At 44.2% G+C, this 17,958-nt stretch overlaps 1 protein-coding gene across 7 annotated transcripts in view; it reads left to right on the top strand.

Annotated features, from left to right (window-relative positions):
• The window catches only part of oxr1a (oxidation resistance 1a), a 147,995-nt gene extending 134,369 nt beyond the window's left edge, over positions 1 to 13,626 (top strand). For 6 of the 7 annotated variants that reach the window (XM_031576119.2, XM_031576123.2, XM_031576122.2 and 3 more), the window contains 7 exons: positions 1,988 to 2,162; positions 6,142 to 6,222; positions 7,438 to 7,563; positions 8,853 to 9,005; positions 10,125 to 10,220; positions 11,202 to 11,275; positions 11,590 to 13,626. In XM_031576119.2, coding sequence (XP_031431979.1) covers positions 1,988 to 2,162; positions 6,142 to 6,222; positions 7,438 to 7,563; positions 8,853 to 9,005; positions 10,125 to 10,220; positions 11,202 to 11,275; positions 11,590 to 11,725 — 841 coding nt within the window. In that variant the 3' untranslated portion in view covers positions 11,726 to 13,626. The remainder of the gene's footprint in view (positions 1 to 1,987; positions 2,163 to 6,141; positions 6,223 to 7,437; positions 7,564 to 8,852; positions 9,006 to 10,124; positions 10,221 to 11,201; positions 11,276 to 11,589) is intronic. The other variant, XM_031576120.2, reaches the window with a different exon arrangement.
• The last annotated feature ends 4,332 nt before the right edge of the window (positions 13,627 to 17,958 follow it).

The following is a 17,958-nucleotide window of genomic DNA, read 5'->3' as shown; positions in this document are numbered from 1 at the left end:
TAGCAAATGAATCCTCAACGAGCAAATAGATTAATTCAATTTTCAGCCGTGCTGCGGAGTAGCGCGTTTCAAACCAGAAATAGACAGAATCTGTCCGAGCCTTGTTAACAGTCATCCACTCCCTGCACAATGCTGCCTTTTGTTTCTTGTCAGGGAGGGGAAGAATATGGCTCTTTTTTTCCCCCCTCTTCGCTGAAAAGGGCATTCATACTTTTTCTAGACAGCTCGAGATTCTTTGCTTCTTTCTTCTTTATTTATTTCCCAAATTGAGAAGTGAAGATGGTTCACAAATAAACAGGCTTGCCTTTTAGCTTGATGTCTTTGCATTTCACACCAGGTGCCTTTTTTGAATCAACCCAGGATTGGACAAAGAGGGGCAAGTAATTCCACTACGTATTAAACCCCTTGCCTTTCTGCAGCTCTTTGTTGATGAAAACAGTCGCCGGGCTATATTTATTTGTATATAACTGTACTCAAGTGTTCACAACATTCTTTATTTATGTGCATGCATGCATGTCGGTGTGTGTATCAGCGAGCTGCGATATGCACGCGCCTTATGTTGGCACATTGCAGGCTGCGGCCATGCCACTACGCCATGCGCTTTCTGTCCACCGAGACGCGGGCAGACTGCTCTTCCCCGCTGCATGACCTAGTTGAGTGGCGACCCGGAAGATCAGCGTAGAGTATCATGACAATGGTGCGGGCAGAGCGGGCGAGATGACAGAGACATTCCGAGGCTCTCACAGCCTGTCAGCTGGCGACAGGGCTCCACTCAGGGGACTCGCACGGTCACATGGTGACATGGCCACGGTGCCTGCTGTCCGCCTGCCCTGCATATACCCCACTGGTGCCGCACTGCATATACCCCACTGCATATACCCCACTGGTGCCGCACTGCATATACCCCACTGCATATACCCCACTGCATATACCCTACTGCATATACCCCACTGCATATACCCCACTGGTGCCACACTGCACTGCATATACCCCACTGCATATACCCCACTGCATATACCCCACTGGTGCCGCACTGCATATACCCCACTGCATATACCCCACTGCATATACCCCACCGCATATACCCCACTGGTGCCGCACTGCATATACCCCACCGCATATACCCCACTGGTGCTGCCCTGCATATACCCCACTGGTGCCGCACTGCATATACCCCACTGGTGCCGCACTGCATATACCCCACTGCATATACCCCACTGGTGCCGCACTGCACTGGTGCTGCACTGCATATACCCCACTGGTGCCGCCCTGCATATACCCCACTGCATATACCCCACTGGTGCTGCACTGCACTGGTGCTGCACTGCATATACCCCACTGGTGCTGCACTGCACTGGTGCTGCACTGCATATACCCCACTGGTGCCGCACTGCACTGGTGCTGCACTGCATATACCCCACTGGTGCTGCACTGCATATACCCCACTGGTGCTGCACTGCAGGAAATGGCTTCATGGCCCTGAAGTCTCATGAGTGCACTGGAAAGATTAAGTTAACATTGTGACTGTAATATTGAGCTCTTGTAGTTTTTTCTTCTGACCTGTTAAACATGGGCCTTGGCTACAGTACACCAGATGATGTCTTTAAATATGTTTTATATTATATTCTGCATGAGCAATGTGGATGTAGTTATAGCATAGCAAACATGTCGTGCACAATGAGATTTCATGCAGTAATGTTTGAACACATTGCAGGAATGAGTATCAATACTAACTGAGGCCTTTAAAATCTGTTTTGCTGAACTGCCATGAACTGTTGTTTATGATGTTATAATTCCACATACATGTGTATATGCTGTTGTAATTTGTCATTTTGTATCTCTGTTTACCCAATTCAGGAAGAAATAAATTGACCTCAATCATCTGTGATATTGAGCTCCTCACATAAGACATAAGACCATAATCACCATCACTATCTTCTAACAGCAGTTTGCCCCCCCTCCCTCTCTGTGCCCCCCCTCACCCCAGGACGGAGCACCTGTATGTGTTCTTCATCCAGTGGAGCCCTGACATGTACGGCGACGGGCTGGGGGGCCTGAGCCAGGAGCCGGGCTTCATGGTGGTCAAGAAACTGGAGGAGTCCGAGGGCACTGAGGAGCAGGCCTCCAGTGCCACCGACGGCGACGACAACAAGGAGTGGGAGGTAAGGCCTCAGCGTCCACAACAGACTTACACCAGAGACCTTTGGCACCGTTAGTCTGTGAAGTGTAGAGCCTGTGTGTTCTTCACCTGTACAACAGTGGATTTCTTTAGTGGTGTGCCTATTCAATTCAGTGTGTTTACTGTAACAGTTTAATATTGTTTTCAGTGGTGGTGTTTTTTGCACATGTATGTTTTCAAGTCTGTACATGTAGTGTGTACCGTGTATGTTGCGCACTGAACTTCTTGCATTGGTGCCGTTTGGTTTCCGTTTCTCTGTTGTGTGTGTTTTCCTTTATCCAGGTGTCTGGTGCTATGCTGTTTGAAACTGCACTTCATCTCTTTCTCATCTTCACATTTGTTGTGTCAGAAGCTCTGTAGTCTTTGGTTGTTTGTTTCACAAGACCGGACAGATAGCGTGCACTCTGCTCAGTCAAATCCCAGGCTCTGTTCAAGTGTGTTTCTTTAACAGTGAGCTTGCTGCTGCTGTGTTTTGCATGACTGTGCAATATTGGAGCTTTTTTTTTACAAGAAAGCAACAACTACATGTATGCAAGCCGATTTATGCATGCATGGCATATTCGGTTGGTTTTTGTTTTGTTTTGTTTTTTTGTACCTGTACAGTGTGGAGCCATACCTTTCGATGTGAAGCCAACAGATAGTGCTATATCTATGAATATCTATTACATAGATGGCATTATTTGATTGGTACGTCTTGGTGTTGAAAATGTGTTGAACGTTAGGCTGTTAAGTGATACCTTCAGGATTGACATGAATGTAGTCATGAGCAGAGAAGTTGTTGAACCAATGCTCTTATAGTCACTTGTGCCTATGATGTCAACTTCGGTTTGATATTCATTTATTATATCAAATTAATCAAATAGTGCTCAAGTCGATATTTGTGTTGTGTCATATTATGGTAACTGTCAAACCGTCTGAAGGTACAGTGTGAGGACACTTAAGCTCTGAGTAGCCTGTAAAATTTCAATGCGAACGCAAAGTGGACTCGGACGTCGATCAAAGGCAAGTGTACGCGATACTGTGGTTGTGAGTTGAATAGGTTTACTTAACGCTGTGTCATGTAATACTTCTCTACATCTGAAACTAACTTAGTGCAGTGTGCATTCGTGCCTATTCGTTATAATCATAGAAAAGTCGAGGCGCATGTTTTCATTGCCATGACGTTTTAAGGTTGTGTGTGTGGGATTGATAAAGGTTGATTACAGAGACATGAACGCTGCATTTCAAGATAACATGCCAAAAAGAAAGTTGTCGCCTAAGCCTATTATGGCACTGTGCCTATTCCCGTCTGTTCTCTAACGAAACGGGATTTTTTTTAATGCAAATCAGAATGGGAATTAACGAATTTGTGCGTCTGTCTTTCGTTATAAATTTGAAGGTGAAAGTTGGGATGGGAACAGTGAGGTCTGTTTCTTTAAGGTGGCATACAGTGGAAAGGGCCGACATCCAGAGCTTCACCAATAGAATATCGTCATTCCTGCCTGGACGTTCTATTGGCTGTGTATGCTGTCAGCCAGTTTCAGTGAAGACCCTGAAAAACACATTTTCTACTTTGTCGGCTTTGCTCGGTGTTTGGTGGTCCAACGTCGATGCAAGTGGGTGTATTTTAAGAAACTGGAATGTGAAACTCGGCTCATACCCGCCTCACCCCGAAAAGACATGTTCTCCAGGAGAGTGAAAGAAGCAAATCAACTGACTCCTAAGTACAAATATGTATGTTAGCTTTCTGAAAACAGTAGCTTATACTAGTGCTTTTATTATTGATTAGCCAGTCAGTCAGTTAGCATCCTTGGCTAACTTTTGCAATCAACCTGGTGACGATCAAGTTGCATGTCTTGCCGAGAAGCTGTTCACTTGTGTGTTTGTAAAACTGTGCCAAAGCGAATTCCTGTAGCTAATCCTACTTGGTTTTGGGTCCAGAGCCTCTGTTATGGACACACGATTTAGATCTCAGTTGTTTACTTGTGGAAGTGGATTAGCAATAATAATGAATTGCTTTGGGTTGTAGCTAACTGGCTAACCGATTAGCTGTCGTTTGATGGTCATTTTGGCCGGGACATACACAATAACCGATATGTTTAACTGTTAGCCATCCATGTCCTTGCCCTCTGCTTGAGACACTGCCCCAGGAAGACCCACACAGTGCTATCATAAACATTTGAGGGTTTTAAGTATAGATAAAGTGTTTTGTTTGCCTGACTCCGATGTAGAATAGGGTGGTATTGACCTTGTGTTAACTAGGAGTTTACGCAATTAAGGTTCATATTTTTTAATGCGAAGCGAAGGGTTTTGTATATGTCCGTTTACATTTAAAATATTGAACATATAGCTCAAGCCTTGATTAAAACAATGGTATTCAATTATTGCTCGCCTTCAAAGTAATATTTCACGTATGCTCTAGCAAACACGAAGTCTTTAACTTGGCTTATTGACAGTCTTCAACTATCTACCTCGCGCGTTAACATGGCAATAATCCCAAACACCACACCTCCACCTCGTGTGGAAAATCAAGCTCCCTGTCTGGGAATCTCAACCTTAGACTATACGCGTCCACCTGCTTTGTTTTGGCTACAGTTGACGTAGCGAGCATATCCAAGGATTGAGCCATCGCATTCAGACGCCCTGCTTCTGACCTGTCTCCGCAGTTCCATTGCGGAAGGGAGAAAGGGGGGCAGATGCATTTTTCATGATGGTGTCCTGATTACCGTTTCATTTGAATTATTGAAAGCTGTAAAGTGGCAACTTGTTTGCCCGAAAGTCTTATTTACACTCCAAAACTAATAGACACCGGTGTTCCCGGCTTAACTGACTAGTGGCTTTTGTGTCAAGTACTGTGCACATATCCGGTTGTGGTAAATTTACGAAACGATGCGGTCACATATCATGCTTGCTTTACTCATTATAAAAAATCTGTGATTCTGAAGTTGTAATATAATTTAAATAGACCTGATATAACTGAAATAGAATGTGGTGAGGCTTTTGCATTTAGCATGTATACCTCTGCAGCTTCTATAAGCTGGAAGTTATTTGGAAGGGTCATTTTACATCTGGATTCTTGTGATGCTGCTCAGCGCTTACATAAACCTCAGTGCTTCAGAATGATGCTTGGTAAAGTTCATTATTGATGCGTATGCGGCTCAGAATAAGCACTGTCTCATAGAAGCGCTGGGAATCGTGTTCCTCAGTGGAGCTGAGGTACACTGCGTTGTTAGGCCAGAGTCCATAAAGCCTGGAGGTCCATTTAATTCCGAATGCAGATTCAGTTGGGACTTAATATTTGCCCCTATTCAGATATGTCAGATCTGCTTTAGGGACCTTTTGTAAAATTGTGCTCAGGTTGTGACCCAAGTCACAAGTTGAAATCAAGACAGGGGAACTGAACATAAGTGATGACAATTCCCTGTTATGACAAATGATCACTGTGGCTCGATTCGAACTGACTAAGGCCTACAGGTGTGAAAGTGACGCCTAAACTTGGCTGAGAATGAAAGGATCCAGTCAGCTGTCAACAGTGTCATGGCGGCCTTTTGCAAGCCAGCCAATCCTCTGTACACACAACCTCGTTTTCACTTCTCAGAGGTTATGTTTGCCTCTGTTGTTTGGGTGTTGAGATTTTCTTGTACAACCATGCAAAACACACGCTCAAGCCTCACTCATCGATTCTGCGTCAGTTCAAGTTTTCAAACTGACGCAGGCATAGCCCAAGTTTGAGGTGAATTGCACCCCCTCTCTTGAGGCAGTCCAAACTGAGCTTGTTGATTGGAGGGCATCTGGAGATGTGCCGTGATTGAGCTGGAGCATGCAGAGCTTTAGCCAGCCCAGGATCTGTTTTTCTCTCTTTTTTTTCTTCTTTTTTCCCCCCCTCTTTTCTGCATCTTCTCTGCTCTGCCCATCCTTCTCTCCTCCATCTGATACACGGTATCACCACGGTAACACCTCCTCTTCCCCTGTCTCTACACCAGGTGGTGTCGCTGACTGAGTACCACCGGCGGATTGACGCCCTAAACAGCGAAGATCTGCGCGCCCTGTGCAAGCGGCTCCAGGTGCTCAGTGCGATGACCACCCCTCTAGGCTCGCTTTTAGCCCCCACCCCCTTAAGTCGTTGTAGATTTTAGGTGCTAGTTTGTAGGTTGCCTCAAGAAACGATTTGTGACGCCAAAATTGGCCGCATTTCCCCAATAGTTTTACGTCATGGGGACATTCTGTGTTTAGACTGGTCATTCAGTCACTTCCTTGCTAGTCCTATCTCCAGGGTAACCATTGTGAGCTCACTGGTGACCACGGCTCGTCCAGCTCACATTGGCCCTGTCGGACAGTTTCGGAATTTAAATTATGTTCATTTTCTTTATGGGTGGCCTTCTTTGTGACAGGCTGGCTCTAGGCTGGCTCCACTGCCACTGTGCTTGATTCCCTCTGTCGTCAGACAGTGGGTGGGGGGGGCATTGATGGTGTTGAGGTATAGGTGAACGGGGCGGAAGTTAAGATTGCATTGGCAAGCGGCTGGATTGTTTGCTGAAGACAATGGCGGTAATTCAAGCGAGGGCTGAGTAACCTGAGCGTGCTGCAGGCCACACGGGGCCAAGCACCTAAAGCACTTCCACCCGCTCGCCCGCTCGCTAAATCTCCCAGGCCAGACACGGAGCTTACTCCCGGGGGTACTTAACTTCTTGGTTTTGTTGGCCGCGTGTTTTCTTCAGCAAACATTCATAGTGTACAGTAAGTCTCCTTCAGTTCTTAGGCCTATTGGTGCAAAATGTTGAGCAACCCCAGCGTGACTGAAATGTATAGACTTACGCTTAAAATAATCCCCTTAATAGTAGGTAGTTTTCCCTCATAGTTGCTATGTCAGAATATGGGAGGCAGATTTGCATCTGGTTTGTATTCCTTCCCTGTACAGTGGCAGCATTTGCATTGGTGTCGTCTCGTGTTGTGGTCCTGGTTTCTCTCATCTTTTGAATAAACAAATACATTCGGACTCAAACTCAAAAGTCTTAGAGTAACCATTACCGACAACGGGCTTCGACTGAGCAATGCAGAAGGTAGGCTGCTCCTCACCCTGGCGGAGATTGTCCCTGTTAGCTTCCCGTACCTGGAAGAGTTGACATGTTATATTTTTCTCTGTCATCTGTAGTGGCTTAGTCATAATTCTGGTTGCTTTATCTAGTTACCAAATGTAAAGGGGGGAAAACATCTGCGCTGTTTGCTATTCCTTGTGTGTGTGTGTGTGTGTCGTACTTATAGCTGATGTTTGTCTCTAGATCACCACCAAGGAGGAGGTGAACTCCAACAATGGCAGCTCCATCACCGCCACCCTGGAGCCGGAGACCTTCAGACCCAACCTGAGCGAGCCCAGCGACCTCCTGGAGGCCGACCAGATCGAAAAGGTACCGCTCTCTCTTTCTCTAAGTACACCATCACCGCTCTCTCTTTCTCCAAGTACACCATCACCACTCTCTCTTTCTATAAGTACACCATCACCACTCTCTCTCTCTCTCTCTCTCTCTCTAAGTACACCATCACCACTCTCTCTTTCTCTAAGTACACCATCACCGCTCTCTCTTTCTCTAAGTACACCATCACCACTCTCTCTCTCTCTCTCTCTCTCTAAGTACACCATCACCACTCTCTCTCTCTCTCTCTCTCTAAGTACACCATCACCACTCTCTCTCTCTCTCTACGTACACCATCACCGCTCTCTCTTTCTATAAGTAAACCATCGCAAAGCACCGTGTGGAAAAAGGGGGGGATGGGGGGTCTCCATGCAGCAGCCAGACTAATATCGATGTCCATTGTCAACGAGCTGCTTCTCCAAGCACCCTCTCTCCTATTGATCTCGATTTAAAGGTGCCATTCTTGATCTAGATTTAAAGGTGCCGTTCTTGATCTAGATTTAAAGGTGCCATTCTTGATCTCGATTTAAAGGTGCCATTCTTGATCTCGATTTAAAGGTGCCGTTCTTGATCTAGTTTTAAAAGTGCCTTTCTTGATCTCGATTTAAAGGTGCCATTCTTGCATGTACATGAGACCTACACTCCAACTGCTGAATAAGGGTTGATATAGTAGGCTAATAATTATATAAGATAATTTCTTCGTAGGATTTTTTCTTGCCTTATTTTTCTATATGTCTCTGATGTACGAACCGGTCCTTGTCCTTTGTGCTTTAAAGTTGCCCTTTGACCTTTTAGTTCAGCTTCACACTGTTCACCCTGAGGTTTGCCAAGTATCACAGGCTATGGGAGGAGGCCTGAGTGAAACAGGCTAATCCTCTGTGTAGCCCTTTTGTAGATCAGATGCCAATGCACAAGGATTTCTTCATGCCCTTATCCTCTGTGGCTGGCAAATCACTTAAAGTGGTTTCAATAAGGCGTCGTAATCTGATTGATTTAAAGAGAATTCTCAGGGTGGACTCAGGGTGACTTAACCCAAAGAAGTGTGTGTGTGTGTGTGTGTGTGTGTGGTGTGCCACTGTTTGGTTGCAACCTTCATGCTGGGTCATGCAGTCTGACGTTTGCCCGTGTGGAAAGGTCGACACTCCTGTAATTGCCTACTGATAGCTCTGCCCTGTCTGAACTCGGGAAGAGTAACCAGATGTCTCTCTTCTCACTGTTCCCCTTTCTTCCTTCTGTCTGCCCCTCATCTCTTCGTCTGTCTCTGTTCCCCCTCTCTTGTGTAGCTGGCCAAGCACCTCCCGCCCAGGACCATTGGCTACCCCTGGACTCTTGCCTATGGCACAGCCAAGCATGGCATGAGCATTAAGACCCTGTATCGAGTCATGCAGGGGCTGGACACACCCGTGCTGTTGGTCATCAAGGACAGTGACGGCCAGGTAAGGTTCAATCAATCAATCAATTTTCCAATTCAAGTTCACTGTTTGGATGCATCATATGTCGATATTTGTCTGGCCCCTGTTCAAATATATGACATGCTTTAAAAAGGAGAAACACAGAAGAATGGTTTGGTTTTGGGCAGTGCCTTGTGACCGGTTTCCTTTCAGTTGAACTGGGCAAAGAGTTGATCCAAAATGAACTGTGTTTGTTTAAGTGTTCATCAGTGTGCTGTTAACGTTAAATGGGGGAGTTCTGTCATAAACATAAAAGTCTTTGTCTCTGAAGGCCTCCGGCAGAAGTAGATTGTTCATTTGTGAGGGAGCTTTTCCCACTAGAAACGAGTATGAGATTTCGGCCCACATGTATCAAAGGTACTTTGATACACGCACATGAAATTTTGCTGACCACCTTTCTATCCATAAAACGGTATTTAGGAAATGCTACTTGCCTGTGATGCAAGTAGACTAAACGGTCCGTGTTTCAATCCTTTCTGCAGTCAGGAATTCTCCTGCACATATTGTTAACATATTGTCTGCCATTGCCCTAACCGAATGGTCAACATAGCCATCATGTCAATTGTATGGGAAGGGATCACCTAGTTGACTTCAAGGTCTATTTAACTGTACGGAGGTCAATATTATAATATTCTATTTAACTGTACGGAGGTCGATATTATAATAATCTGCATATTATTGTACTTTAACTTGTGAAGAACTCAAACTGCTGTTTAAAGTTGCTTACATTATCAAATATATCACGGCATGGCAGAACCCCACATGTGCTTCAATCTAGCCCTGGACTACTGGGGGTTGCACAGCAAGAGTATCTGTTATATATAATATCTGAAAAAGACGTTCATCCATATGTGCTCCATTCTATGGGGAGTTTTACCTCCCAGCACAAAGTGTGGGATTTTGTGTACACATGGTTCTACGGCAAATTGTACTTAAAGATTGATACATTTGGCCCTCTATTAAGTCCCTTTTGGAGCTCATTGTGTTCTGCTCTCCAAGGTAACTGTTGCCTAGAGAATATTTGTCATTAATTTTTTTTTAATTGAGGTATGCACTATTAGTTTTCCTGTCCTCTGACTTTATCGTTTGACCATTGTGTGGAAGGTGTTTGGTGCCCTTGCGTCAAACCCCTTTAAGGTCAGCGAGGGCTTCTACGGAACCGGAGAGACCTTCCTCTTCACGTTCTATCCGGAATTTGAGGTAATGTATGCGTGGAATTACTTAACAGTTTTATTGATTCCAGTTTAAGTACACTTATTACACTGCTACATTTTTTGGGTGTGGGTCCCTGTGTGTTAGTACACGACTGATATTACCCACTTGTGGAGACTGTCTGAAATGTCCCTCTTTGAAAGCAGTATTCAGATGTTTTAAAACTGCTCTGCTTATTTTTTCCCCATTGTACACTTTCTTTTAATAAAAGCTTTTGCTTAGATGAAACAGTTTTAAATGTTATGTGTACCAGTAGAGGAAGTCCCACACTCCAGGAAAATACCCCCTCTAGCAGAGCCAGCTCGAGTAAATAGACTATTATTAGCATCCCAGCTCAGTACTGAGAGCTTTGAGCTTCTCTTTGAACAGTGTAAATATTAGACACAGCTGGTGATAGTCGCTGAACAACTGGATCATCGCATATCTATTGTAGATATTCTCGAACAACAACAAAAAAATCCCACTGCTTTCTTGAGGTATCGTTTTGATTGAGTTTCTCTAGTGTGCACTTAGTCTGCACCCTATCTAGTGTGCATTTAGTCTGCGCCCTATCTAGTGTGCACTTAATCTGCACCCTATCTAGTGTGCACTTAGTCTGCACCCTATCTAGTGTGCACTTAGTCTGCACCCTGTGTCCACAGTGTCTGTTCATCCTTTACTCAGTAGTGCAGTGACATTATAGTGGCCTCTCAGGAAGAGCTCTGTTTCAGCCCTGTTTTTGTTTAATTTGGCATGAAGCTTTACTCAATGTCTGTGTGGAGCATGAAGGGAATAGTCAGTGGTCGAACAGCGGACATGCATCCTCTCGTGTACTCACCCTTAGCCACAGTGGAGGTGTTTGCGCATCCCTAACCTGCCCCAGGGAACTGAGTTTGGGACCCTGGGATTGCTGGCTGTTTGTCCAGCCTGTGTGGTCCAGCGGAGGACTGTCATTGTAACTCTGCCCTATGTTTCCCCATGTTTCCCCAGGCCTACAAGTGGACTGGAGACAACCTCTTCTTCATCAAAGGAGATATGGACTCCCTGGCATTTGGTGGTGGAAGGTGAGGGGACTTGATGAACAACTGCAGTGTTAGGAGAAAATACATTAAATAAAGGCTCATCGAGTCATCAGTTTTCTCAGTTGCTGTGTGCGCTGGTAATTTAACAAAGTGCAGAAACTAAACACAGTGAGGTAACCGTAGTTGTGTTGCCCTTGTAGCCAAAGGGGCAACTATAGCCTACATACCCCAATGGGGCAACTTTAGCCTACATACCCCAATGGGGCAACTTTAGCCTACATACCCCCAATGGGGTAACTATAGCCTACACACCCCAAGACTTCAGTGTTCTTCACACTCTTTCTTGTTTTCTGCAGTGGGGAGTTCGGCCTGTGGCTAGACGGAGACCTGTACCATGGCAGAAGCCACACCTGCGCCACCTTTGGGAACCCCATGCTCTCCAAGAAGGAGGACTTTGTTGTGCAGGACATCGAGATCTGGTCTTTCGAGTGAGCGGGTGGCGCGGCGGGGGGTGGGTGGTTTTTTTCGCCGGAGGAAAGGGGAGAGCGGACGGCCTCGGTGCTCTCCAGCGAACGGCAGCGTCCTGAAACGCACTGCACGTCCCTCTTGGCTCCCAAGAAGCCTGTAAAGGAAGCATACCGTCACTATGCTTGTCGTCCGTTTTCCTCCTGCATCTAAACAGGGTTTTTCTTCGTCCAGTTACTTTATAAAAAAAAATAAAATGTTTTCTTCGTGTGTGAGCATTTCGTTCAAGCCGTGCGCAGCTTCAGGGACATGTCAAGAGCAGAGAGGGGGGTTTAGGGGAGGGGAGGGAAGGGGCCTTTAGCTGAGCCCTGGTCCGGCTAGCCGTTAGCCATCTTGCAAAGCACTGTGGGTAAAGGCGCCGCTGGCGCGCTTTGAGACATAGCGCGGATGCGATGGTGGCGCGCGTTTAGGACGGAGACGAGTGAGAACTGCTGTAGTCCACAGGCTGAGATCGGAACAGAGAAGCACCAGGTTTAGCCCTCCCTTTGGGGACTGGAAGAGGATTTAGGACGTCACTAATGCAATTCTAATGTGTGCAGAGGCTAGAAGAAAAAAAATACATTCCCTTTGCTTTTCAGTGGAACATCACAAGCTCTGGGAGGGGTTCGGGAACCTCAGCAGGAACAATGGTGGAACCGCGTAGAGAAAGCGTTTACAGCTCCTGTTTCTTCTGAGGCGTTGAGAGAAAAAAGACGTGAAGATGATGATGAAGAAGATAATAATACTAAAGTGTCGTGAAATTGTAGTCTTTCTGTTGTCCACCATCATAGCACACAGTGTCAAAAGCACATCCGTAGCTCTTAACCAGAATTACCCATCGTCGTAACGTTCTGTTAAGTGGGTGTCCGTGTGAGTTCAGTCAAGGCAAGCCTCTGTCCAGGAGGCTCAGGCGCGCTGTTTGTAGACAGTAATGTGTCGCAATAGATTTGTGGAATATGCAAAATTACTGTCCCGTGACCTCAAATAATCCAGGCGGGCACTTGGTCTACCTGTTCTTTGTTGTTCTTTCGGAGAGAACTTGTAAAGCTTTTAACGTCCTTACGGAAACAACTGCTTTTCTGGTTATCATTTGAAAAGCCTGAGGCGTGTTAAATTCTTTTTCTTTTCATGAATATATTACAAAATTATATATTTATATATATGATTATATATAAATATATATAATTATATATATATATGTTGCCGTTATGTGTGACAGTGATCTTTTTTGTGCTGATATTTCAGCTGTTACAAATATATTGTATATTACCCTGTACATTAATGTTAAAATAGTAGATTTGTTCCTATATAAATATATATATATATATACACAAATATATATGATGTGTGGATTGGTGGGTTGCTTCTAGCACTTTAATCTAGTATAAGGCCAGGTTCATTAGGCCCTCTGTTAGCAGTAGCTGTACAGTAAATATCTGTTTTTTTCTTTTTGTTACTTTTATTTTTTTGTTTAGGTTTTTTAGTTTTTTTTTTTAATAGAATCTAAAACATAATTGGTCATCGTCAGTTGAAAGCTGGCTGCTAGGATATGGGAGAGAGGGGGTGGACGGTGAAACCACACGGGGGTGGGTGACGGAAGAAGAGAGGTGATGCTGAAGGTCATCCTGAAGGGGCATAGCAGCGCTAGTTGTTGGGCCTGGTTGATGGGAGGCCTGCAGGCCTCCCCTGAAGGGTGACGACACAGGGATGTACATAACCTGTTATATCTCAGCAGCTTTCTACCCCTCTCTGGTCTTCCACATCAGTATTTGTGTTCTTGTGGAGTGACAGAGTTAACATCCTTTTAAAATCTACTACTACTACTACTACTTCACTGGAATACAATGTAACAGTGATGTATAAATGACAATAAAGGCTACATAAATTGTCATAATCTGGAAGCGAATGTTATTTCTTTTGCCTGGGTGTCAGAGTGCTGTGCAGCCACCGTGAGGTATTTGTGGTTCTTGCTGACTGCCAAGGAACAGATGCATGTCACAGAAAGATCCCAGGAGACAGGAGGCCAGGATGATGGCAGAGGGAGTCGATACTTGTGTTTGTGTATATATACATTTATTTCAAACATTGCATCTGACTGGTCAGACATAATGTTACAGATATTGCAGGTAACCATGAAGATCTGCCTTAGAAGTAAAAAAAAAAAAAAAACTTCTGTGTAATCTGTCATTAATTGCTATTCATCTGTAAAAGTGTTTGAGACAACATACAGTTGTGGGAGATGATAGATACCAAAGGAGATATAAAGTGACACGATCCTACAAGAACATCTTTCAAAGACTTAAAAGCCTCAGTGTCAAAAGATGTGAGCGTAGTCATGTACTTCACCTCTGGACACAGTTGTGTAACATGGTACATGATGCGACTCGCAGCACTGAAGACCCTGTGGGATTTAGGGGACTTAAGTGTTTAGCACTACAGGTTGTTCAGTTTAAAGTACTGAGTATATCTGTGCTGTGTTGGTGTGGCAGACTGAATCAATCGGTAGCTCATAATTCTGCAGAATGGGTAAAGTAGCGAAGCATCTTTGCGATCATTGCATTGCACTGCCCCCTTGTGTGCGTTAGCTGAACTACACTACTAATTTTAGTCACACAGACACATAATCCTTGTTCATCAATGTACTTTAAGGTTAAGTGTGCTAAAAAGATTAATGTGTAATGATATACAGAAGGCGTTGTCAACAATACAATGAAATGCATTGAGCAAGTAGTCAGCACTGAGCGTTGGCTTATCTGTGTTTATGATGCTGCAGCCTTTGATATCTGATGCCCTCTAGTGGCAGTTAACCGTCACCCTGTGCTACGCCGTGACTAGGGAAAGGTTTTGGCACACGCGTGACAAATGACATAAACAATTAGTGTCGGTTATGTCAAACCAGTAGGTAACGGAGAGTTAATAGTTGTCTCTCAAGTTTGGGACTGCTCTAATCATCCCTGCATGTTCAGTTTCTTGTGGTGCTAGACTATCCAAATGTTCCTACAAAAAACTTATTTTACTGGTGTTTCACTAAGTAGTTAGCCTCATTCCCTCGTTTTTTTCTCATTCAGGGACTGAAACTGATGTCCAAAGGTGATCTTCTAACTAAAGGAGTGCAACATCTAAACTCCATCACTGAGAAGACCAACCTGTTAGTTTTGCCCCGCTGTGGAGAGGTCACAGGACCAGCTCGTTATCTCATGAGCAGGGATTAAAGTATTCCGTCACCGTGCCGGATTTCCGGCGTGCAGCGTTTGGCTGCGAAAAAAAATCTAATATTAAAAAAAAAAAAAAAAAAAAACACGTCTCGATATCATCACCATCACTTTCGAGTTTATGAGTTCGTCTGCCAATGAAATGAAAGGAGCACAACTCTCCCGCTCTCAAAATAAGATTATTAGCCAATCAGAAGTAGATTGGGGCGGGTCTTGGGAAAATGTGCTTCAGACTTTTCTCTATCGCTCTGCCTAGCGTAGCTGCCCGAGACATCACACCAAAGGAGAGTAGGATGGAAAGTAAGTTCATGAAAATAAATGGCGCTGGGCATGGATAGAAGAGATGGTAAGGGAAGGACAGTAAGCCTTTTGGTAGCTGGTGTAAGAAGTTAAGAGAAGCAGGTGCTTGCTTCTGTACTTTGTGCTCGAGAAAGCTAATATATGCAACTAGCTCTCCAACACACAACGCCTTTACCGGGAGCAACATCCTCAGCTGATGTACCGGCATCAATAACTGACCGTGTGTGTGACGTGTGTTTCACTAAACTGTCAATATCCATCAGCATGCCGCTATTTTAACACACACACGGCATAACACCAGAGTTTAAAAGACGTATTTCGGAAAAGCTAAAAAAAAAAAACAGAATGTTTTCCTTAAATGTCGACAAAGCCACCAACAAGTACATGGACAAAGTCATTAGTTACCAGTTCTTGTAACATTTTAATGTTTTGTTTGTTATTTAATTTATTGATATATTTTCTATTAATTTCCTAGTATTTAATTTACGATTATTTCTTTTGATCAAAGTAATTATGGAAATGTTGCAATATAAAACTACATTATTATCTACAGTTCACTGTTGCAACAGTTTAAAAAGTAAATCGCTGTCCTTTTTCATATATCCTCAATGAAATGGTTACAAATCAAATCTTCTTCCACTGACATACCCTTATAACATGTCACCTTGCGATTGTAGGTCATCTTGTAACCTTTCAAGGACAACGCTTAGCAGCTAAACTTGATATCAAAAGAAATCGTAAATGCTACATGTGTTAGTACCATATTGTAGTGAGGTGGAGTACTATTGCTGACGTTTCTTGGGATTGCAGTTTCAAGATTGCAAGTCTCACCATAATCTGCAATCATCACACACACACAAAAAAAGTTCAGGCTCAGGATTTTTTTTTGCTTTAACCCCTGCATGAGTATAGCCTCCAATGTGGATAAGTCTCTTGACCAGCTAGTTATCTCAGGAGTATATCCTCCACTGTGGAGTAGTCTCTTGACCAGCTAGTTATCTCAGGAGTATATCCTCCACTGTGGAGTAGTCTCTTGACCAGCTAGTTATCTCAGGAGTATATCCTCCACTGTGGAGTAGTCTCTTGACCAGCTAGTTATCTCATGAGTATAGCCTCCAATGTGGAGAAGTCTCTTGACCAGCTAGTTACTTATCTCAGGAGGGTAGCCTCCTCCACACAGCACTGGACTGCCATGACATCGCTGTGGAGTAGGGTTGCCACCTTTGTCTGACAAAAAACCTGGACATATCGATGACACATACCACGGCCCACCTGCATGAACAAAATGTCCCTTAGACATCCGACCAACGTGACAGAATTGTCTTTTGTGCAGATTGTATGCACTGAATATTTTAAACATCAAGTATTCTCATGAGAGGAAACAGCTTACCTGATTCCTTAGATACTTGCCTTCTCTACCTCTCGGCTAAACACATGAGTAGAGGGATGACATTAGAGTTGCCTTTAACATACTTTGGCATCACATAGCCTCTTACACTTAATGCATCTGTCAGATAGGCCTTCTGGATGTAATACTTTTCTTACCTGGTCTTCCATTTATATTTTGTGTTTACCTTTGCTGCAGCTATCAGTGACCTCTGTTCTTCAACGGACGTCTTGAATTCAGGGCATGGTATTTTAATATTCAATCTGACCTGAAGCTCAGCCTTCACCATTTTAACTGACAGTCTGTTTCTCTTATCAGACCAAGCATCTTCCATATGACTGAAAACTTGCTCTGCATATGCATTACTGACAGGTATTGAAAAAATAAAAGCAACTACTTTCAACAGCTCAGTAGACTCAGTTGCCTTGCTGAAGAAATAGGCCCACTTTCTGTCTGGTGTTAGGTCTTTTGGAATGGTGTCTAACACCTCATTCAGGATGACAACATCACTGTACAGCTTGTCCTCATCAACATCCAGGGCAAGTTTCTCCACTAAAACATCCAACTCAGACCACTGGAGTGATTGTCCTTCATTAAGGCTGAGACAGGCAATATGTGCAAGTATCTGGTCATTGAAATCAAATTTGTCCTCAAGATATTGCACTGCTTTCTCAAGAAATCTGTCTCGCAGGCTTTTGAACTTCTCCTGTTGCTGAGGTAAAAGTTTCCTCAGTGTTTGCTTTGCTTTGCTGCCATAGAATTGGTCTTTGCGTCTTGCAAAGCTGACTGCGCAAACCGTTCATCACAGAGTGCACTTCAGTAACAGTTGCACTGTCACTCTCTAGGATTCTAATAGACGAGTCAAACTCTTGCATCACATTGTGCATGAATGCCAGGATGCATTCAGCAACAGTACAGTCCACATTTTCTGCATCAGTTGCACCACACACAAATGCCCAGATGATACTTGAGCACTCCTCCTGTCCTAGAGACACAAAATAAGACTTAAGAGCTGGCCAACACTCTAAAATCCTCTGAATTGCTGGCAGCAAAGACAGCCACCGTGTAGTAGTAGGGCAGATAACAGCAATTTTTCACTGAAATTGTGCAAAATGTGATACAAGCACCAAATTTGGCATGGTGGTTCCCAAGGGTATACTTAGAAAATCTGCCTGACGTGCCATTCAAAAATCCAAGATGGCGGCCATTTTTCAAGATGGATGCCAAACGCGTCTGCCGAAAATGGTTTTGCTCATAGAAATGCATGTACTTCATGGATTTGAATGATCTTGGTGTCGATTTCTATGTTTTCTTGCATGCTG

The sequence above is a fragment of the Clupea harengus genome, chromosome 11 (assembly GCF_900700415.2).
Source record: "Clupea harengus chromosome 11, Ch_v2.0.2, whole genome shotgun sequence".
NCBI classification, from domain to species: domain Eukaryota; kingdom Metazoa; phylum Chordata; class Actinopteri; order Clupeiformes; family Clupeidae; genus Clupea; species Clupea harengus.
This window is presented reverse-complemented; position numbering and strand designations above follow the sequence as displayed.